This window comes from Falco cherrug, chromosome 13 (genome assembly GCF_023634085.1).
Source record: "Falco cherrug isolate bFalChe1 chromosome 13, bFalChe1.pri, whole genome shotgun sequence".
Classification (NCBI taxonomy): Eukaryota; Metazoa; Chordata; class Aves; order Falconiformes; family Falconidae; genus Falco; species Falco cherrug.
The window spans coordinates 33159093-33183611 of record NC_073709.1 but is presented as its reverse complement, the minus strand read 5'-3'; the positions used below and the strand labels follow the sequence as shown (position 1 = coordinate 33183611).

The 24519-nt window shown below is 37.2% G+C and overlaps 1 protein-coding gene across 20 annotated transcripts in view; it reads left to right on the top strand.

Annotated features, from left to right (window-relative positions):
- NRXN1 (neurexin 1) overlaps positions 1 to 24519 on the top strand; it is a 730807-nt gene that overhangs the window by 81096 nt on the left and 625192 nt on the right. For 13 of the 20 annotated variants that reach the window (XM_055725490.1, XM_055725504.1, XM_055725501.1 and 10 more), the window contains exons 3-4: positions 354 to 371; positions 5085 to 5114. The exons of 5 other annotated variants lie outside the window; for them this stretch is intronic. In XM_055725490.1, coding sequence (XP_055581465.1) covers positions 354 to 371; positions 5085 to 5114 — 48 coding nt within the window. The remainder of the gene's footprint in view (positions 1 to 353; positions 372 to 5084; positions 5115 to 24519) is intronic. 2 more of the 20 variants (XM_055725505.1, XM_055725493.1) reach the window with 1 other exon arrangement.

Genomic DNA, 24519 nt, shown 5'->3' with positions numbered 1-24519 from the left:
CCTTATCAGAAATGACTGATGGCTTTAAAATACATAGTTATAAAAGTCTTCCAAGAAGATCCTCTGATTAATGACTAATAGTAATTAAACTTAACAAAGAGCTGCAGTAAATCCTGTAGAATTTTTGCACTGTGGAAACAGTCTTGTTTTATTTCATATCACATAAATTTGGTTAAATAGAGGAAACACTGCTTCCCTGGTGCTTTTGTTTTTCCCTCTGGATTGTAGCAATGGAGCACTTGCATGTTGTGTTTGATGCCTTGCATGATGAAGACATGCAATGGCAAGTTCCAGTCTGCATGCTGCTTAATGAATGTTTTCCTTTTCTCTCCTTCCCTGTTATGTGCTTACAGAAGACAACTATGTGGAAGGTGGGTGCTTTCTACCTTATTTTCCTAAGCTCCTGTTTTTTCCTTCTGTTTAGTGGTTTTTTTCCCCTTCTGCTTAATGTTATAAAAGTACACATATCATTCAGTACGGTAAGTTGCATTTTTTTACCCATAAAGGTATACAAGTTTATTAAATAAATGTGATTTCTTTTTCCATACAGAACACAAGCAAAACTCCATTTTAATCTTGGTCTTATTGGTGTAATTCCAGAATATCCCCACTGAAACAATGGGATTTGTACTGCTGTGACTGACTGACATCACATTTCAAAATCATTCAGGAGATTTGCAGAAGTATTGATTCCTTCTCATGTTCTGTATGAAAAACACAACAAACTATTTGTTTCATTAGTATGGAGCATAAATCCTCATAAGAATGTAATGCATGTTAAATACCTATGTTCTAATTGCTTAGGAAAATGGAAAGCGCTTTTCTCTTTAATACTACAAATCTTGCTTGCTTTAATATCCTGCACAGCACAAAATTTTAGGAAAAAAGTCCTTCTAACTTTTCAACATAATGCACCCTGCCTTTTTGACACGGTGAAAGAAGCAGCATGTGATTTCAATAATAATGTTGGTATGTAATTAAGTCCCTTTAAAGAAAGTATGGCACAGGGCAGTGGAAACTAAAGCACAGTGCCAGCTAGCCTGAATATTGGTAAGTAAGTCTATTAGCTGGTAAAACATTTTGTGTGCATGTATCATAGTTTTAAAGGTACAGAATATGCTTCACAGATCAGTTATTGCTGGGAATCAATACTGTCTTTTTGCTTATAAGCCAAAAGGTGAAGGTGCTTTTTGACGGACAAGTGCTTTTAAAAGTTTCACTGAGCTGAATCTTTGCATACTAAATAAACAATTGTCTATTTGGAAAAAAAATTGTTTATCTATCTAAACTGAGAAATACCTTTTCCCTTTTTTTTTCCAATACTTTAAAACTATTTTTAAATCAAGGACTTTGTAAGCTAACTTATATGCAAAGTGAATGCCCTGGCACAGCTCTGACCCAGGGTCCCATCCTGAGCCACTGCGGAACATGAGTCCACTCGGGATTCAAGGCACTGTGGACCACTGCCTGCCTAGTCAGTGGCAATTTATTGAAAAAGCCTGGAAGTATTGGTACCGCATTTCTCTGTGCTACTGTATTCAAGGGCAAAGAGAGGTGCTCAGATTTAACACATGCACGATGCTGTGCAATTTCCTTAAAATATGTTACCAGTAGGAGAAAGAAATTTTAAACAATTCTGATCTGTCACACACATACATACCAATACCATTTCCTTTGCATTGTGAAACAAGAATGTATTCAACAACACTTGGGGTAGGAATTCTAACTGGAAAACATAAAAGCCTAGAAATACGTACCTAATTTTATGTTTGATCTGTGTATAAAACTCTTACTGGTGTCAACATGAGTCTCAAATGTGAATTAGGATCAGTATAACTAGATAAGGAGGTGCAATTTCATTTCACCTATTCATTTATGCACAGCAGTACAAGATAAAGCCTGGATAACAGTTAATCCAGGCTTTACCTGAATCTGATTCTTAAAACAGCAACCTTAAATTTATTCCAACACATATCTAGATACTTATGCATACATTAAAGCTACAAAAGATGTATATGTAAAGAATGGAAGGATAGAATGGTGAGTCCAAAGCACAATTTGGAAACCGAGCTATAATTTTTCATCTTTGATTTCTGTGATATCTGAGCATCTCTGTTAAGTTAGGCTACATAAGAAAACAAGGATTTAGTACTTACAGAGTTAATTTTGTACATGTTGCTGGTATGAAAAGACTGTAATTTATTCGTTTTACTAAAATTGTGCTAGGGATGAACATGTTCACCACAGGTTTACCATGTTTAAATTTTGTTTTGGCCTGTGCTCTGCATGGAACTCATGCACCAAATTAAGAAAATACCTTATCTTCATATCTGCTTCCACTGTCCCATCCTGTGCCCCGTAACTCTCTCCTCTCAGAGCCAAGTTCAGTATAAAGATGTCATGGATCACACATGAGGGATTCCTACTAAATATTTAATTCCTAATTCATAAAGAAAAGGGTTTTATCATTCTGCTTATGAAGTAATGGTGCATAAATGAATATTTTCACTGTGTGGTACACCTATACACGGCTGGTTAACGCTGGAACTTCCCCTGACTATCCATTGTGGTATCCTCTATTATTAGCAGACTGTCATTTTGAAAATCTAGCAGCGATTGCTCTCAGGGTAGATTTATCTGTATCATTTTAAACAGTCTGTGGACAGGTACAGTAATAGTAATTCTTCACTCTTCCATAGCCTTCATCCATAGATTGGAAAAATATAAAATAAGTTAAGTATCATTATGTGCTTTCAGCAAGTAAGTGTAAGTAACCTTACTGCTTCACAAATAAAGTAAAATACAGAGTCAAACAAAATACAGTGTCTTGATGACTAGTGCTAAATATTTTAATTGATACTTGTTTGGTTTGAGCAGTGTGTTTTTCACATTTACTTGACTTTTTTAGTTGAACAGTACTGTGAGTGACTCTTAAAAATCAAGTGGTTTCTATGATGTTTTCAAGAGGCGCTTCTGCCATTTACATTTTTTTTCAAATTATATATGAATCATGTATTTACAACTCACCAAGCTCACATATCATTTTAGCAAGAATAGTAGCTCTCAAGCAGTGGTGATCTCTTGAGGCCAGGCTTTTTGTTTAGGCCCTTAGAGCTATAAAGACCATATTTAAATGCAAGTTACTAAGAGATTACCTTCTTTGTGTTCCTGTAGGAGATGTGGCAGCAATTTGCTGCAGACCTTCTAAGAGCTGAAAGAGCTCACTTAAAGAAGCTGCAGAAAAGTAACTATTCTATTAAAAGAAAAAAAGATGTTGTAACATTCGACTCATTTCACCTTCCCTCTATCAAATACAGTTAAGGCCATGTCAAAAGTCTAACATTTTACTATCGTTGCCAAGACAAAAATTTAAAAGTCAAAAGACAAGCTAAATAATCTTCATAAATGAAGAGAGTACTGCTTCCAGAAGGCTGTGTGTGCAGCCAGGGGTCCGAGCAAGGACATCCCGTGTTGAAGGACCGAAGCTTGACTGTAGTCTTTGTACTTTGTGCATTTACCCAGTGTGCTTCTCTTGCAGCAACACTTACCAAGAACACATGTGTAAACATGCCTACTCTCTTCCACAAGCTGCAAACTGCAGCACAGCTGTGTGATTTTTCCCGTGCAATGCTTATGCAGCATCCCTTTGGGGTCCGGCTCAGCTTTCACTTACGTTGCTGTGAACCCCAGGTAATCCCACCAGCTGCCGGACACTGGGTTTGGAAACAGAATCCATGGCACAAGAGACGGGGCACATCAGGCCCATAGGTCTAACTACCCTTCTAGAAAGGGTGGCATTAAAAAAAACTAATTCAGCAAAACCATTGTTAGTCCGTTTTGAACATCACTTGAGGTTTGGAACTGATAAGATATGAATACTTTTAAGACTGATTGCAGTTGGGAGTATCCTCTTTGAACTCCCCCTCCCTCCCCCCCTCCCCAAGTACTATGAGTCATTTGTGCACCTAATTTTCTTTGTGAATTAGAAATCACAGGAACTCTCCAGGAAGTCTGCTTTCCAATAAAGAGCAGGATATTTTATTGCACACCTTCTTTGTGTGAATTAATTTTAATTAATTGTCAATAAGGAAATAATGTATCACTTTTTGTAGCTGTTGGAGAAGAGAAGCACATTTAACACATGAGCAACCCATAACTTCTAAAATGGATCCTAAACCAGCTAAGTTCCACAAGAATAAGCCTGTTTTTTAAACCAGACATAAAGCATGAAAATCTTTCATATTTCTAGAAAAAATTATCTCCCTACATCACATTATTCTCAGTGAGAATATAAGTATAATTTTTTTTTCATTAATAAAAAAAAACAACCTTATGTTAAAGAGTAATCACTCTGAGTGACTATCATTTTGGACATCTGTTTGGAAATGTCACTGGAGCTATACTGGTATGACTGGATTTCATCTCACAATACAAATATATAGCAAAATCTATTTCTCACAGATTTATGAAGTAGCTTCAGAAGCTGATACTTAAATTTTCTTTATTGCTATGTATTTTATATTGAATATGTAATAATTTTCCTTCTCTGGAACAAGTCATTCTACTGTCACGTTTCACACAAATAAGGAGACATCCCTTGCATCATCATTTCAATGTGATGAAGAAATCTTATTTAATTACCTGAAATGCTCATTTTTATGAGGGGAAAAAGATCAGACCCAGCCCATTTTTCAGGTTTACACTTCTCCAGGTTTTTAACGTCATTTCATACATAGAGGACAGGAAGTCCTCCCAGCAAAGTGTTCAAAGCAATATAATCAAAATATGATAAAGACAGATTAAAGGAATTAGTTGGATTTGAAAGCATTTTATTTTCTGTCATCCCAACTACTGCACAGAAGAAATACACAATAAAACAGCACGCAGTGTCTGAATTGCAGTTCTGTTCCTCGTAGCCCAAAGCATTCCAACCAGTGGTTGAAAAATGCTCTTTGATTTCCCTCTGTGATACAGACATCTCATAGGAAACAGATGCCTGTCACAAAACATTTTTGTCACTGTGACAACACCACCTTCCCGTGCTCCCTTGTTCATTGCTGACTGTGCTCTTGTTTCCCTTCAAGGTCTGGCGCACCTGATGATGGGCGACCAAGGTATGGGCTCTGTTCCTTTTCCACTCTGCTTTCATTGTTTCTTCTTGTTCTGTAGCTGCTTTGAATCCATCACTGCAAATGATGGGCAAATGCTTGAAAGCTGTCTTTGGCTGCAAATAAACACATGGTTTTAGTCACATCTTATTTCATCGTTTTTGTTTTTTTTGTTTGCTCCGTAAGCTTTTGTCCTTCCTGCCTCCTCAACTCCCCCTCTTGCAATACAATAACTGAAAAGAGGTGAGAGAAGTAAGAAGGTGATTAAGAAAATTTCATGTATTTATCAGAAAATACAATACCTGTGATTCGATAAAAGATAAACGAAGCACAAGAGCACTCTTCAGATAGCTTCTGAGAGAAGATACTCAGCTTTCACATTGTACACATTGAAGAGTCCATTTACATTAATGCATGGCTGGTTGGAAATGTGCAGAAAACTCCTGCTCCTGGCTTCTGGAATGCTGAGAGTACGATCTTGCAACCTAAAAAAATCAGTGATTTTTTTTTCCTCCTAACCCACTGTCCATGTTACTTTTGTGTCACTCTTTCTGATCTAAGCATGGGTTATTTCTGTTTCTCTGCATGTACAGATTGGAAAAAAATAAACAAAGTCCCTAATATGACACTGATTGCATCTCCATTTGTCTCCAGATACTTTGTTTCTTTATGTTCAGATACTATTGCATTTACATATACTCATGAGTCTTACTGTTGTTTCTCTCCTCTTCTTTATTCTCTTTTTGTCTGGAAATGCTTTCTTCATGGAACCATTTCACCAAATCCATAGGTAAAAGTAAAGGTATTACATGATTTTCTTTATTTTTTTAATGCCATCAGTATACTTTAATGTATGTATAAGTAATGCAAATAAATGTAAATCTTTTTGCACTGATAACATGAGGTAGGTATATTTTAAAAGTAAATATTTCATGGATATCAAGGTAAGGAGAAGTATCCTAAAGTACAGGCTGACCTTTTGTGAAGTTTGTCTCCTAGTTTTGTGAGACGTAAATCTTTGGCAGTGAAAAAGGAGGCTACACTTATAGAAAGCATTCAGGATGAAATAACAGCCACATTTTGAGGTATGCATTTTTCTGTTCTCAAAGGATTGTAGGCTAAACCACCAGGCACAGAAAAAAGCATGATCTTGTTCAACAGAGACTCTCTGGAGATAATCTGTCTAGGGCCAGTCCACAGCTTGATGTAAGTTTTAAGTCTGAATAGCACTGACTTCAGCAAGTCTCTTCTATCAGCTGATCACGTTTGCCCTCAGCTTTTCCTTGTATATTAATCATTTGATTATATTTGACACAAGAATTGGGCAACGGAACAAGGAAGAATGAACACCAAAGAGAAGTGTGGGGGTTATTTCGGAATTGTTTACTCTTTTCTGTTTGTTTATATGAAGAATACCAGCCATGTTTACTTTCTCCTGGAGGGAAGGTGCAGTAGGGTCAAGATTTTCCCTTATAAATAAGCACCTGGTTTTGCTACGGGGATACTTGTTCACAGACATCACACAAATATATTCTTACGATAAGAAGCTGGTCCTTAAAAGCCATTAAATCTGTGTTCCGTGTGATGAATAATACAGTTCTATTCATCTTAAGCATTTGTCAGGGTGTGGCTATTCTTGTTATAAATCAGAAATCCAATCTGCACGGTCATACTTTGCTAACTAGTTAAATTGGAAGCAACCTTCCAATTTCCTTGGTGTCTTGGCTCATTTACTGTTTCTACATCTAGAAAGTTCATGTGATGCAAAGACTGTAATGACAAACCCGTAGTGTCTCATTCCTCTTCATATCAGGCACTCTGGACAGACTCTGTACCTGCTTGTAGGTGGGATGCTATTTAAAGGGTCGTGTGTGTTTTGGAGCTGTAAATCTTCTTGCTTAGGAAAAGTTTTAAGCAAGTAGAATGGAAAACCGTCTGCTGATTTCTTTGCTTTATAGGATTTGGGTTTTATGTTGGATACCTGATCCTTGTTGTATTTTTCTCAACGGTACCTTGTATGTATCACTTCCTTACTACTTATTATTACTATCTTATTCCTTAATGATAGATGTCTTGAGTGGAGTTACCTTAAAATGACATTTTATAGTAACTGAACCTTGACACTGTAGTTATTTTTTATTAATATTAAGGAATTCTTTTTTAGATTATTGTATATACAGAATACAATATATAGTATGTACAACACTGAAAGAGTTTCTGTATAAAGGATGAAAACATAAGTATTATGAATATATATTATGATTAGTAGTTGGTCTGGAAGGCAGTTTTTAGCAAAAGAAAAACTTTGCAAGTATTGCACAGTAGTTAGACATAAAAGGTTTAACAATTATATTCACTAAAAAATTACCTTGGATATATCAGCTACATTTAATGATGTGCCATGTGACATAATTTAAACACCAGTCACCAGTCATCTAATAATTTGACTACATTTTCCTTCTCACATTTTAATTTATTGCATTTATCTAGTTTACATGGGAATATTGATTACCGTGGTTTAATAATCACAATACTTCTGCAAATATAACGGTGTGTATTTGTTCAAATGGATGAAAAACATTTATGTGTTTACAAAATCCAGTTGCTTGTAACAGAAAGTATCCTTTGATGTAGAACTATATCCTCAACCAGGAGAAAATGGCCTCGTTTTATTGACTATCCTGAAACTATACTAATATCAGCTATTGAAATTTGTGACCTTGAAACAGTTGTGGTAACACACGTTTGTAAGAGGAGCTCAGCACTCGATTCATTTGCACCTATTTCAATCTTTCATTATAACTTCAATTCCTTTAGATGTAGGTAAAGCCAGTAACAAAAGTGACTGCAAAATTCTGAGTGATTATATAATGAATTAATCTTACCTTGGAAATATAAGCAATAAAAAAGTTTATGAAGCTTTACTATGTAATTTGCCCTGAAGAGTATGAATGGTTGAAGTATCACTGTCTTCTTTAATTGTGTAGATATTCTTTGGGATAACAGAAAAGGAAAAGAAAAAAAACCAAGGTACCTTCAGAATTGGGACAGGATTGGGACAGGGCAGGTTGCTGGTGCTGATAGAGAAAGGAGGGGTGAGGAGCCTTGCCAAGCAGGCAAGCAATACGAAATCCCATATGATCTCACTGGATGCACCTACTATTTGTTTAGTTGTAAATATAATTTGGGATACTCTGGGTAATTTCCTCACGAGGTTTTATGGAATATCGATATATTAACAGAGCTGTCACTGTCCGTTAGAGAAAGGCAGAAGCAAGGCTCAGAAGATCTCATGGTGCTGAGACATCTGTCAGTACTCAAAGTCATATAAATTGATCTATGTACAAAACCAGCTGACATAAAGGAGGATATAACATAAAGCCAAAAGCCTGAACAGGGGTTTGTCTTATAAATTTAGAGCTATACCAAACGTGTTTCCTGATCCGTTACTCCTTGTAGGTGCTATGTCTAATTCTAGGAAGAGCCGCAGGCTTTTAGTTGTACTGGCATTTGTTTATTTTCTACCAAGCATCCTGTATGTTCATAAATACTTAGGAATTCCCTTCCCCCATCCCCTGGATATCACTTACCTGTATAAACTTCAGCAGTAGAGTTGTCGCCGCTGTGGTGGTGAAATACGTAAGCAGGTAAGGTTTGTAAATGGGGTACAGATTTTTATTAGACCACTTGAATATGCTACTGAGAACAATTGTCTGAATTTGAAGCAAACCTCAATATCTGCTGCTCATAACAGCCATGGAAAAGAATTTGTTTGCCCAAACAAATTTTATCTGCTTTCTCCAGCTATTTTAGGTGGTCTAATAAAATTACCAATCCTACCTGTAGGCCTTACCTTGTCAAAAGTGAGTACCTCTCAGATTTCCCATGCAGAATTCTTTTGTGATGAATAGTAACGCAACCAAGATAACATGGCAGCTAATATAAAATACTCAATGTCTTTATTTTATTAAAAAAAAAAAAAATTCCTCTCCTCCTTTTCATTTTCTTTTGATGAGCAATGAAAAGGGTTTATAATTCAGTTACTATAACTTAGTGGCATGTATTGCTTCATTTTAATATTGCAGTTCTCTTAAACCTCTACATATTTTTAACTACCATTTATTTCTATGTAAATAACCTACTTTTGACTGTGTATATTACTTACTCTATACCTAAACACTGTGTTCATATTCCTGTTCTATTACTTTAGATATTATGTGCAGCTTTGAATTGTACATGAGTCACTCGGGTCCACAACAAACTATTAAATGATATCTAGCTGAGCAATAAGTGTTTCTACCAAGAGATTGATAGTACAACTGCAATTTATTGTATTAGATTACAGCCTTTTGATGTGCTGGTATTTGGTATACTGTGTATAAATGCTGAAGAAAGACTTCAGAATGTCAGTTTATGTATGTGTCAACTTCCTTGCTAAAAGGAGGCAAGTTCTGTACTGCACAAGCTATCATACGACAACTGTAAAACCAAAGCTATCCCACTAATTTGTTAATTATCAATCACACAATTCAGCTGACAACTGGAAAAATAGGGCACTGAAAAATAAAAGTAATTTAAATAAATCTTTTAACAATCATGAGCATTAAAATGGTATGTTATAGTTAAGTAATTATGTAGTGTCATGCAACACAAATCACCTCGTGCCAGTAGGCACCCCTAACATCAAATGATGTGGAAGTCAGTCATTAAATTCAATGCAACCACAAATTCACCTTAGTGTGATGACTTTCATTTTTGCTCTGTTTTCAAAGAACTAAAATAATTTTGGCCTCTTGTACACCCTGATCCTCCTGGGATTGTTGCAAATCCTATCCTCATCTGCTTTTGTGGGGGCTGCTTCGAAGGGGGTCTTAAAGCCATGCATCCTTGAGCCGTTCTTGAGCTGAGCCACCAACGGTCCAGCAGCCATGTAAACGCTTTGGTAGAGCGCGGAGCGCTAGCACAGCTTCATATTCTTGGCTTGGTGCCCGTTGAGATGGATTCGGTTACATGCCTTCTCAACTGCAGCTGGCTTTTGCCTGGCAAGCGCAAAAACACGGACAGAGGGCTTTCTTGCCTCTCCGTACTGGCTCACACAGTTATGTATCCTAGGTGACAGCAGCTTATTTGAAAGACTCACTGCTAGAATTGAACTGAGTTAATTTAGAAGGTTTACGCAGAATGGGGATGCCAGGCTCGGGGAACTGGAATTCTGTCTAAGTGACACTACAGCCGATGAATGGATAACCTGCGTTTCCCTGCTCAATCTCATAGTTGCTTCTACTGATAAAAAAAGAACGAATCAATAAGTTTAAAAATTTATCCTCCATTTAACAGGTCCCAAACATTCTGAAAGTCTTGTATAATTTACAATATGATCACCACAGAATTTTTAAAATATTCTATATAATCTTTACCTGATTTTTTTTTTTAATGAGAATTACCTTTTTAAAGAAATTAAGGAACTTTAAATGTAAAGCTCTTCAAAGTGCTCCAAAGAGCAGTAACTACACATCATATCTGTTCTATAGTGAGGTGTTTTGGTTTTTTTAAGAGACTCATAAATATAGTGAAATAGTGGCTGATGTTCACCAAAACTATTGGAATTAAATTCTTGTGTGTAAACCATGCACCTATGCCTACACATATGTTCCAATAAATATTTATACTATCTTTATATTTTTATGGCTAATCTGTTCAAATTTTTGTTCAGTACCAAATACGTTAAATTTTTAAATCAGAAGGTGGTATCTTTATGTGTTTAAGTTGTGGTGCATTGAAGCAAATAATTTCCTTGCACTTCAGTGGGTGATACCTAGCAAGTCTAAAATATGGCATTTGGAGCTGCAGATTCATCTTTATGTTGAAATGTGATCAATTAATGTTTCCTAAGGAGAAAAATGCAGCAGAACATGACTGTTGAACAAGTTTTCTGTCTGAAGTACATGGCTCAGAAGAAATCCATCAACATCAGGACCAGAAATACAAATTCTGTCTTGAGACACATATATCCAAGATTATTTCAAGATACCTGATTCCTGATCAGCAGTATGAAAAAAAATTGTAAGGATCTGCCATAAATATCAAGAAAACTATATGAAGAAAGGGCAATATGTTTATTTTAAAAATGTTATTTTTCTGACATGTCACAATGTGATAATGTTCAGTCCACACCATAAGTTCTAGCACCTTTCCACCACCAAAATAAAACCTTTACCGTATTCTGAATCATTCTGATGTCACTCAAAATTATCATGGATCATATATACATGTGTATATATGTCATAGGTCTCCTGTAGATTCAGAGGAAAGAAAATAAATGTTACACTAGAGGGATTTTATGTAAAAAAAAAGGTTTTATTTGCAAAAGTGTACATTTCTGCTGGGTCCAAAAAGCATTGTAGTATAGGACAGTACATATTTAAGATTTTAGCTTCCTTGACACTAGGCTCCACTTTTGAGCACAGATTTCTCCAGAAGACAGGTATGCTGACAAAGAGCCTTTCAAAATAATATTAAAGCTCTTTTGAGATGAAGGATATATATTTCAGGCCCAAAAGTAGGTGGGGATTTATTTAAGATGGGAAACAGTAAAGCTGTCACTCTGAAGAGGTAAAAAAACAATTTTTGAGCAGGTAAGCAATGAAGAAATAGGAAAACTAGGCATTTTTTTCTTAAAGGAAACATTTTCTTTTATGTATGTATGTATGTATGTATAAATATACATAGCAAATGAGCATTAAAACCTGCAGTGATCTGTATCTTTTTTGTACAATGTAATTCCATGAGAGTTTCGTACAAATTTTGTAGGCATTTCCAACAAACCAGAGATTTCAGAAAGGTGTGTGCCTTGAATATCCTGTAGAATATCCTGGAACCTTCTCCTTTACACCTTTTAATATTTGATGACATTACTGAGCCAAATACATTGTTAGAGTGACACTAAGGATTACAGCTTCACTCTAGGGTTGTACTACAGCTGAGGTTTTCCTAGGATAAAATTCAGACCTTGAAACCTACAAGAGCAGCTAAACAAATCAGCCCAACAGACTCTTAATTTCTATTATTTCAGGAAAACCAAAAGTCATTGGAGTTTGTTGTACATCTCACTTATAATAAAATTCTCAACTGACTTTAATATTACTCCACTCAGTGGAGTTGCACCAGTTAAAGTGGAACGAAATCAGAGCCCTAAGGAGAAGTATTTTCACCCATCTCTAGGATTTGTCTGCATGCAAGCTTACTAAATCCAGGAGTGAACTTTATCACAATTTCTAAAGAAATTAGATTTAATGAAAGTGAAGAACTCTTAAGAAAACCACCCTAAAATTGTACTGATATGGCTGAAAATGTGGACTATGCTCTCTAAATGCACATCATAATATTTTTCCACCAAGAATGACTCTCCACAAAAGAATTGAAAAAAGATATTTAAATAGTCTGGTCAGAATCGATCGTTCTTGTAGAAGTAAAAATGCTGTGTACAAAATTTTTAACCTACTCAGTCATTTTCTGTGGCTGTAATAATATGCCAAGCTACTTAGAAACAAAAAAAAAAAAAAAAAGCTTGAATTATCCACTCTCTTTAAAATCTTTTAATTAAACAATATAATTTGCACTGATACTAGTAATGCATCTCTTTCCTGGTATTCAAGGCCTTCTATAACCCTGTCATTCTTAATTGCTTGAAGGTAGCTTTCTATCTTCACTTCAGGGACGACCCAGAGCAATTAACTATCAGTAGAACAGTGAAACCGTGCAACGAACTGGGAGATTCAGGAGCTCAAAGGAGAAAATTTTCATAGGAACTGAGTATGAACCATGGGCTTTGCTATGAAATTCCACCTTCACCATTCTTCTAATGGTTTTCATACACACCAGCCTGTTGTCCAAATATGTATTTTCCAGACTTGGGAGGAAAGTGATTGAATCTCCTTATTAACTTCACTTACTCCAGTGCAAGTTATTTTTCCCCCACTTACATCAGGTAGATTTGGGTGGGGGTTTTTTTGTTGGCACCCACTGACACTAATTTTCTGATCAGCACACCATTTAATTTAAAGGCTGTTTTTGTAACTTGCTAATGTGACTTAGAGATTCTAGTGCATCTTGTTGCCTGCTTAAAGTACGCATTTGTTTCTTAAAGAAGGAGAACATCTGGGCTGATTTCACTGGCACCTTCTCTAAAGCTGTGTAGAAGCAATCTCAGATCACAAGAGGCTACTAGAGGAACTGAGAGGCCACACCTGGCACTGCTGATGTCACAGTAGCACCTTTGTGTTTGGGGTGGGAGGGAATAAAGGCAGCTGGCTCTAATCCGTTCCATCTGCCTTTGCATATTCTTCAGACAGATGGGAGTCAGCCTGGGGAGCAAAAGTCAGCGTAAGTGAGTATAAGTCTGCAAGTTTTTCACTGGAGTTGCTCTTAGTTCTCAGGTCTGTCCTGTGTTTCATTTTGTGAGCTGTTATCCTATTTTCTGGAGTATCCACCCAAAAGAAAGGAGGCTAAAAGTCTTCCTGTAACCATTAATATTCTGCTTCTGAAGTGTCACTGTTAGCTGAAAACCTGAAGAGATTGATTCCTGATGCCAGCTACATTGGTAATTATGTGACCCTGCTCCCATCCAGTAGTAACATCTCCCTCTAGGATTAAAAATTTGAAATAACTTGCCTGATTTCCCACGTCATTGAACTTGAATAGCTTTATTAGGAGGAACTTGGGTTATATCAAAAAGGTGCCAGAAAACTGCTTTCCATCTCAGAAAAAGGGCATGGCAGACATTTTGCAGATAATACCAAGATGGTCCTTTGATTTTTTTTTTTATTTTTTTTTTTTTCAGTTAATGGCTCTGCTTAACAGCTTGGTCTTACAATGTAGCATGCTTACTATTTGCACAAGTCCATAAGAAATCTTCAAAAAAAATCACCAAGCTCAGTTACAGGCAAATCACCTTTGAAAACTGTTTGCCTTCATGTGAGACAATATTGGGATTGTGCTACTGAACCTGTGCAAAACAAAGCATGAATTAGTTTTAGAGCCAAATGTCATTTTGTCAATGCTGTTTTCACTATGAACAGGTGTGTCATTTCTATGGATATTTGATGCTATTTGTGTTAACTGCAACTACTGACTAGTGGTTATGTAGTTTTCCATTTTAGAAGAGTTATTTGGGCATTAAATACATGGAACTGTATGTGTTTATATCATCGCAAAGATGATGCGAGAGTTCAAAAAACTCTGATTCAATTTGACTTTAATTTTCATATACCTCAACACCCGCAGATTGTGGTGGTACAAGTACTGAACTGATGCTCTCATTTCACCTGGATACTTGTGCAAACTGTAAATTTTGCAGGTATGCCTCAAGGCACTTACATCATTAGGAACCTTCAAACACATGTAAATACAGCTGTGTCTATGTCAGTCATGAACTGATGGGTTTTGATGTCCTTAGCAGGCTTTTCAGGCCTATTATTCTCTGCAATAAATTATTCACGTAAGGATGCTGTCCATGACATTAACTGTTACAAGGTTTGGAAGAAAATTTAGACTTCAGAAAAGAATCATATAAAAGTATCCAACTGCAAAATTGAAGCAACAAAGGTAAACTTGGAAATTGGTAATTTTATATGATTCTTGTACAACGTATTTATCTGTATAGAATTGGTATGTTGATACACATCCATATGTCCTGCATTAGACAGAGGAAGAGATCTGTGGCAAATCTGTATTCCGAACATTACATACAGCCACCCGAGCCCCACTGTTAGTCTACTGCTCTGTACCTGCTCAGAGCAAAGGAAACTGTTTAGACTACTGTGCAAAGGATATATTCCCATACTCCTATTGAAAATAAGGAAAGGCACTGCATACATAGAGTAAAACACAGTAAGTGATTCACAATTCTAAAGGACAAATTCCTCAAAAATTTTCAGTAGCATACACGCACTTCATGTACATAAATGTAGCTGCATTCAGGACCGAGGCACATACACTGATAAATAAAAATGCCCTGAAACCATTCAGTTCTGCTATACTTCATGAGTTTAACTTTCAGGAATGCTTCTATCTCAAGTGTTCTATCATGACAAATATGTAATAAAAAATGTCTGCCATGTCTGCATCCATAAATCACTATTATGTGTCATTTATTCTCTCTTCCAGGAAAACACATGTATTTGGTATTTATTCATTGTTCTAAAATAGAAGAGAGAGCGATATGCCTTGTGTTGTCCCTGAAATAGGTAGTTTTGTTAAAGAAAGAGGTTTTTGAAAGTTCTGTGTTTATTGAGCTGTTATAAAAGCAATACAAAGGCGTAATTAATATCTTCCTTTTCAGAACACCTAGATCTGTATATCAGCCCTATAGCTTTTAGTAAGTACATATAACTTTCAGAAATGTACATATATCTGGGTCATGCTAATTACCCACCTTGGGAGGCAAGAATGTGCCTATACTTCTCTACCTAGTTGGCATACTCTTGAGACCAGAGTTGGAAGAGCACGCTTCAGAAAGTCTAAAAATACATTTCCTAGGCTCTTAGCCATTAAACTGCTTAAAGAGGAGGTGTCTCATATAGTGGCTGACAGCCTGTAATTTGTGTTACGCAGGATATAAGACTAGATAATAAAAAACAACACTTCTTCCCTTGAAGCCTATGAATCGCACGTAATAGAGAAATCACTGTGTTAATGTGTAAGAAAATTGTCAGACTATAAAAATGGCCACCTCTTTTATTTTACGAAGAATAATCTTATCATATTTCTTGTGTAGATGGAATTATGTGTCAATGAGTCCCCCAAAATGCCAAGTCAAGTCCTAGCACTCTTTATGGACTAACTGGAAAAAACATTCGAAACATTGCCTTAAGTCAGAACGTACATGAAAACTGAAACATCTTCATGGAAAACTCGTATGAAAGTGTGAGTCAAAAGGAGATTATCTTCCTCAAAGCTCAATATTTTGTTGTGATCATTTAATTTGAATACTTTAAACTGAGTACTACAGTTAAACAATTTCATTTTCAGGAATGTTATGCCATTAATTATTTTTATTTCATACAGACTCTCATAACACATTTATGATAGGGCATGGGGGGTTTCTAGTTATACAGTAAGAAATGAGGTTCCCATGTTATACAGGGATTGCTACACCAGATAAACCTGGGCAAAACATTTTTGTGAGTTATTTGTGCAGCAGAACTGGACCCATTCATTTTTGCTTTTTGATATAGGAGGAGAAAAAGCTTATACAAAGCTGACAAATTCAATGAGGAACAGAAATTGTGATCTAATCCAGAAAACTTTATAAACCAGAGGCTAAAGCAGTCTCATAAGAGTGCTCTGAATTAGGAAGAAGAAAGATTCAAACTCCTAAGACCCAGAGTTTTAATTTAAAAACCCAACCCAGTGTTCTAATATTTAGTTTCTCTTTGAACCTCAACATTCAAATATATATTCACTGTAAGTTAAGTAGTCTTCTTTAGCTGCAATATGCTCACACAAAAGGAGAGGATGGAATCACAGGCTACTTCAGTGAAGGATTTATTATTCTACATCAGAATTATCTTTATTCGTGAAGACTTCAAATACTTTCTTAATCTTCAGTTTTACAGTAGCAGGAAAAAGATCCTGTTATTTGCTAAAATATAAAAAGAGAAATGGGAGTTTGTAGTTTCTCCCTGACTATATGAAAAAGATGCAGAGGTTATTTCGTTCAATCAGGTCAGAATATTTCTGGCTAAAAAGAATTCCAAACTTTTCCCTGATAGTATATGTTGACTATCCGAGAGGAGGAAAGCCAGTTGTTGAGGTATATCTTCTACGTATAGTTACTGATGTTCAGTTTCAAACCTTGCAGACAGACACTGCGGTATTAACATGCTGTTTGATTGATAATTCATTAGTACAACGTGTGAAACGTATGTACAAACAGATGAAGATGTGCCACTGGGGAGAATACAACAGCATATTCACTTGGATTGGGGGAAAAATCTCTGCTACTTCTTTTATGATTTTATGTGCTAATTATTCAATATATATAATATGGAAGCATGTCTGCATGTAGTAAATAGGAGGACTCTCCTTCACCATATCTATCCTCATTTTCTAATCTGCCTCTGCATCCTTAACGAAGCTGGAACTCACACACCCACTAGCACACCTGGTCTGTGGGGAAAAGCCGTAGGGAAGTGGGAAACCAGACATTCCGTCTGCTCATGTAAGGAAGAGCTGAATGCTATATTTCCATATCTTTGCACCATGATCAGACTGTGCCGGGGCCACACAGAGGACCAGGTTTCAAACAGACACCTGTAGTTCCTCCTGTGCTGCTGTGCAGTGAGCGCGGGGACTTCAGACAGTTGGCGAGCAGCATCCTGCTTGGGCTTGGTGTCATCCCTCAGAACTGGCAGCATCTGAGCTGTTCGGATAATTAGTAGAAGTGCTTGAGAATAGAGCATATTGAAATGTCACTACAAGGATGCAATCTTATTTTTGAAAGTGCATATAGATTAATTGACAGGGAAAAACAAAAAAAAAAAATAACACAGCCCCAGTTAATATATATATGTAATTAGATCATTTTGTATCATTTATACTGGATTATAATATCCACCTTCACATACATAAGTACATGAGAGGGAAAACCCACACAATCTGTTTTCCTTTATATTTGCAGTATATTTTATATTTATTTTATCTCTGTTTGCCTCTGTTTTCAAAGTGTTGTTTAGCTGGAGAACTGATGAAGCACTGATGCTTTCGTGGTTGTGAAATGTCCGTCATTATGCTGAAGGACAGAGGAAAACCTGACTGGCAGTTAAAGCATGAACTTCCTATACCTTAAAGTATGTTTCTCAACAACTATTTTGCCCTTAGTGCATCTGGTGACAGTTTCAGCAGATATTTCAGTATCAGTGAAGTGTGGTCATGAGTGTTGACATGCCTCGGCATGTTATTCATACTAAAAGAACAACTTTCCAGAATTGCTATATCCTTGATTCAAAAGCTAGATAAATTTATTTTTAGGAGCTCTTTTTGGAGCCCTTCTGATTGCTTCAGTGTTTCAGCTTATTGTAGGGGTTTTGCCTGTAAGTAGGCACTAAGAATAAAACTAAACAGAGTAGTGCCAATAACCTTGGTTTGGGAAGAGAGATTTATCAGTAGTAACACAGAGCAAGAAAAGGAGCATGTGAAAACTTTGAACGTTGTTGCTGGGTAAATTTCAGTGTGTATTGTTACCTAAAGCAGCATATTTTTTTTTTTTCCCCTGCATTTCAGTTTTCTTTAGAAGCTGTCCAACTTGTTTGAGCTGTTTGAGTTTTGTGTGTGGGGTGTGTTTTTCTTTCAAACTAAAATAAGTAACGAACAGGGTTTCTGTGGTCTTAGAACAAAGCCACTGCCTGTGTGAAGGCAGATGAAATGTTAATTAGATTACAGGTGAACTTCATTATCATGCAGTGAAGGTGTTCAGCTTTCCTGTGTTCAAGGCAGTAGTGTGAATATGCATTGAGAGAAATCACAGAATCATTTAGGTTGGAAAAGACCTTTAAGATCATCAAATCCAACCGTTAACCCAGGACTGCCAAGTCCACCACTAACCCATGGCCCTAAGCACTGCATCTGTGTGGTTTTTAAACGCTTCCAGGGATGGTGGTTCCACATCTCTTGGAAGCCTGTTGTTATTTTGTCTCACAGGATGGTTTGCATTGGAAGAGGCCTTAAAGTTCATCTAGTTCCACCTCCCCTGCCATGTGCAGGGACACCCCCCACCAGCCCAGGTTGCCCAAAGCCCCGTCCAGCCTGGCCTTGGGCACTGCCAGGGATGGGGCACCCACAGCTGCTCTGGGCAGCCTGGGCTGGTGTCTCACCGCCCTCATAGGGAAGAATTTATTCCTGATATCTAATCTCAGCCTCCCCTCTCTCAGCCTAAAGCCATTCCCCCTTGCCCATCACTACAGGCCCTTGTCAAAACCCCCCCAGCTTTCCTGTCGGCCCCGTTAGGTGCTGGAAGCTGCTGCAAGGTCTCCCTGGAACCTTCTCTGCTCCAGGCTGAGCAACCCCAACTCTCTCAGCCTGTCTGCACAGGAGAGGGGCTCCAGCCCTCTCATCATCTTAATGTCCCTCCTCTGGACTCGCTCCGACAGGTCCATGTCCTTGTGCTGGGGGCTCCAGAGCTGGACACAGCACCGCAGGGGGGGTCTCAGGAGAGCAGAGCAGAGGAGAAGAATCCCCTCCCTTGACCTGCCACGCTTCTTTTGACTCAGCCCAGGGTACAGTTGGCTTTCTGGGCTGCAAGGGCACATTGTTGGGCCATGTTGAGCTTCTTGTCCATCAAAATCCCCAAGTCTTTCTCTTCAGGGCTGCTCCCAATCCATTCTCTACCCAGCCTGCATTTGTGCTTGGGATTGCCCCAACCCACGTGTGTGCTAAGTAGAAACCTCAGAGAATACAAAAAGGTGAGTAAAGCTGGCTGAAACTTCAGTAAAACTTTATGCATCTCTTGTCTTGCCTGTTTCCTGAAGGACATTGTTTTCCTTACAGTGTGAATGTTTCTTCCTTTTGTGAAGTGCTTTGCTAATTAAATATCTGTAGCACCTGTGAGATGCTTGCAGTGTGGGAGGATGGTGACTTCTGGCACAAAGGTCATAAGAGCAGCCTGTTCTGGGCTACTGTGCTCAAAACTTTCCCCTGAAAAGCTGAGGTATTAAGTAGAAAACCACATGGACAAACTTCAGTAGCCTGACATTTAAATCTGTTTCCAGACCGATTTGAAAACTATCGGTGTCTGTAAAGTCTCAAGGAAGCCGGGAAGGCTCTGAAGAGCTATAGAAATACAGGCATAAAAGATGTTATTATTCCATTCTTTTCTCCTAGCAGCGTGGAGACACAGACAGTAGGAGAAAAAAAAACTGCTCAAAAAGTTTTAAAATACCATAGCTATTCCCTGCCAAAGTATTTTCTCCTAGGACCAACTGTTCTAATATTCAATAGGCCCAAACAAACCTTTAATAACACCAGCTACCCGTCCCCTTTGTTATTTATGTTGCAAGGGTCAGGAAGGAAAGGAGATGTTTAGAAGAATGGGAAGGGAAAGAGCCATTGGCATGGTAGTGGAGTGCAACTTAGAAGTGCAAAAGCCAGATGTGGCAATCCTTCAGCATCACCAGGTCCTTGCTTGGCTTGAGACTGTAGGAAAAACTGCCTGGGAGAACTGGAAGATGTGCCTCATGCAAGTTATCTAGTTGTTAATTTAATCTTTAAATAGAAGAACCCTGCTAATGCATTTCTGTCATTTTTGATGTGTGATCAGAGTTCAACAATGCTATATTTTTGTCAAAGACATTTCAACTCCGACGCTTTCAGATCTTCAATTTTCATAATTGATTTGATAACAAAATTACTTATATTAAGTTGATGACAATACTTTTGTGAGAGATAAAAAAAGGCTTCCTTCAACCATCCTCCTCCCCTCATTACTGTATTTTAGCTCATATCTCTGAAAGTAATAGATGTTTAGTATTAGATGTTTAGGCTATAGGCTTGATTTGATCATCACCTGTACATCAGCAAAGAATCTGTTCAAATACAGCAAACCAAACTGAGCTGTGTGTACTTTAGCATACATGCTTTCAGACCAGTTGAGAAGGATGTTGTAAAGTAGATCTATGTCCGGAGAAGGCGGCTAATGAAGACAAAACCCGAAGACCTCCAGGTACTGAGCAGATGTCTATGGTACTTGCCTAATCAGACTAAGTCCATGGGTAGAAGAAGGTAGCAGAGTGCTGTCATGTAATCCAGGAGTTGATAGTGGTGGCAAAAACAGAAATAAACATAAGAAGGCCTAAGAAAGGCGAAAGAATTTACTTATGTTTGCCTCTAAAATAAGCAAGCTCAAACAGTAAAAAAAAAAAAGTTTACTGACTTGTAAACAGAGCTTCTGTCTGTTTCCACCAAAAATTTCATAAGGTTTTGTGTAACTTAACCTTAAATAAAGACAAATAACTGAAATAACCTCTGGCTCTCCAAAACATGAACGTTTAGGGATAGCTTTTTAAAAAGCATGAAGGTACCTAGCTCTTACAGGTGGTACCAGGTATCTGGGTACTCCTAGATGACTGTTCCAAACCCACATTATTATAGGCTTAAAGGACCTTGAATCATAAATGCTTCAACTCTAGTATTAAATAGAAAGAAGAGAAGGGAATAGGTAGAGTATATGTTATTTTATAATAATGTGTTTGAATATAATGCCCGAATATAAATATTCCCCCTAAAGAAATATGTTGAATTTTTTATATCTAAACATGGGAAAAGAAAGAAAGAAAAGAGAAAAATAAAAAGAAAGAAATCCTCACTGTTTTTTAAGTCTAAAAGTTTTATGAGGAAATGGCATACATACATTACATACACACAAACATTACTTATGTGCATTAAAATGTCAAATAATCTGAAACGGAAGTAGTACTATTTCAGAACTACTTCTTTTTGTATAAATCCAGGAGCAGTGTCTATATAAAGTGACTCTAGAGCACAATGAAGCATGCTGAATGTGTTTAAAATTTATCAGTAAACTCCTTTTAGTTATCAAGCTGGAGAACATTTATCCTATTCATTATTGACATCTCCCAGAATTCTTTCTGTGGTTTTGTGCAAATAGCTTGTCAGCCTTTTGGCAAATAGGGATGATTTTCAGTAACATTTTTCAGATTCTTCAAATTGAATTATACATCCAGAGGCACTCAATCTTTCTCGCCATTAATTTTACAGAAAAAAGAAATCCTTTCGTGTTGAAGGCTAGCTCTGCAAAGGGGACCTAAGCATTGCAATGCTAACGGAGATCTGACCAAACTGCTAGAGAAATCTAGCCCGCCAGAATTCACAACCCTTGGCTTAGTCTGCAGGATTGTTCTACAATACATAGAAAAATAAGTGCCTTTGGGTACTGCTGGAATTTCAGTACTGAGAACTCCTGTAACTGTGAAGAAGTGGATAAGCAAAGGTTGTGAAGTCTAAACTGTGGTTGTCACAATTTATGCTGTGAATTTGCAAACATCTCAGTTTTGGCATTGAGCATGGCAATGCTAAGAAGGCACATCCATGGCCACAGCCCTGTGTGTGTTTTGGCAGCTTCCAGCTTTTTTTTTTTCGGTTCTTACTGATTTAAAATCTGTTAGAACATTTTATTTCAAAGTAGCTTTAAAAAAAATGTGTCTATAATTTTAATAACAGTTATGGACTGTTAAGCTGATTTTAGTAACTCCTTAAAATGCAGGATATATTACCATTCAATTAGTATATTAATACAGGACAAGGTCTTTATTAGGCCTTTGATATCTCTCTTCCTGCCTATTGAGATTCTGGAAAGGAGGCCTAAACAGATGAAGATTAGAGCAACATGTGAAATCTTTACGTCTAGCTAACACCAAAGCTGGGACTGGCACTGGGCTGTGGCATGGAGCCTTGCTTGGGCACAGAGCGCAGTCACTGCCACACAGGGGGTCGATCCAGCACAGACAGCAGAATCACCAGAGGAACGTTATAATCTGCCATACACAAATCTTTTATTGCTACTGACTGAGACACACTCAGAAAAGATTTAAGGTTTTGATCAGCCTAGAATATGTGGGGTGTAAAATTGCTTCCCATCCAGTACTCAGAAGTTCAGGACTCATCTGCTTCTATAAAAGTCAATAAATGTGTGAAAACTGAGGTGTGCTGAATGAGGTGCTATGCAATGCATTTAGTTTGGCATATCATACTGTAAAGAAAAGTCTGAGGTTCTCCTTTAGCTATCAAATGTAGCTTTCTGCAGATGGCAAAAGGTGAGTTTCAAGAATTACAGATCAAATTGCAATGATTTATTACTTTCCTTAAGAAAACACTTACTAGTATAGAAGGTTAGATTGGGGAAAATGCCTTACATATCCTTTGAGGGTTTGCATATGAATTATATTATCAAATGTCAGCTAATAACTACTATTTTGTATGGTAAACCCACCTCTTATTATCAAATTGTTTATGTTATCAACTAGTTAAAGAAAGAATGCATGTATAGCTGTGAGCTGATGGTCAATAAGTGATTGTTTTTTCTCTATTGCAATAAGGACAGAGAGTACAAAGACAGTCTTGTTTTCATTATTTTACTACTTTTAAATCTTCTGTTGAGATTCTACTGTTTTGTGGGGGTTTTTTGGGAATGAAGGAACAAAACAATGGATGCCTTATGTCCTGGTCTTATTGTTCAGGTGCAGGAAATACTCCCGCTTCCTTGAGCAGGATTTCAACCTGCAAACGTGATGCAGAATGGAATTTGGCAGGTTTTATACTAAACGCTTTATTAAAACTGGAGCCGAATTTTCCTGTAGCTACTGCCTCTCTCTTCGGTTGCTGAGAGTGGTGAGTCTAAGACCAGGAAGGCAGGGGTAGAAGTGTAGGCAAAGATATGTCAAGTAGTAAAGCCACTGTGGTCAAGCAATGAAATAGGATCTCAAGGGCAGGCCACTGGTGTCAAAAGGCACCTTGCTGCTAAGCAGAAGTCCTCAACAGCCAGGAGCTGCTGACGAGTGCTACTGCTACTGCTTGTGGCGAATTCAAGTTTTGGCAGGGCTGTTGCTGGGGGGAAACATCTGTTTACAGTGGGAAAAAAATTTCATAGTCCATCTCTTAGGAATAACAACTAATTGCTCTAAATTTTTAAGAGAGGACACATGGAAGGACTGTGGCATCATTTATTGTAAAGGTATTGGAAATAACTGTATAAAAGCCAATCTGCCATGAAACCAGGCATTAAGTTGGCCACTGCTTTGCTTATGAGGTAAATTGTGAGTGCTGCTTTTATTGTTGAATTGCTGTTAGAAAAATGGAAAAAAGCTCCACCTGCTCGCCTTCGTCCAGCCCACAGATACTATTGGCAGGCTGATATGGTAGAAATTTGTTTTGCATTCAGAGTGATGGTAATGAAAATAAAATGGTCATCAATATAGCTAATATTACTACTGATTCAATATTACCATTTTTTCTTTATTTGCACTATTGTTTTGCTATGACCTTTCTCTCTTGTACAGTGCGTTCTTTCTTCTTCACCTTTAAGAAACAAAAATATGCATCAATATATGCCTTGAAATAGTCAATCCATCAGCTATTGTTTTTAACTTTGGGCTTTGATGTAAGACTTTAAGACTTTGGGCTATGGCAGGTTATGCCATTAAAATACACTTTAAGTTATGAGATATTCTAGAAAACTGTAGGGGTTTTAAATGTTTATAATAAATTGATGTATTACCATCTATGTGATGGAGCACTAGTTTGAACAGTATAAAGCTCAGTCACTAATCTTGTGTTTATATAAATTCCTTTTTGAGGCTTTATATTGAATTAATCAATTTAAAATCAGATTACTCAAATACCT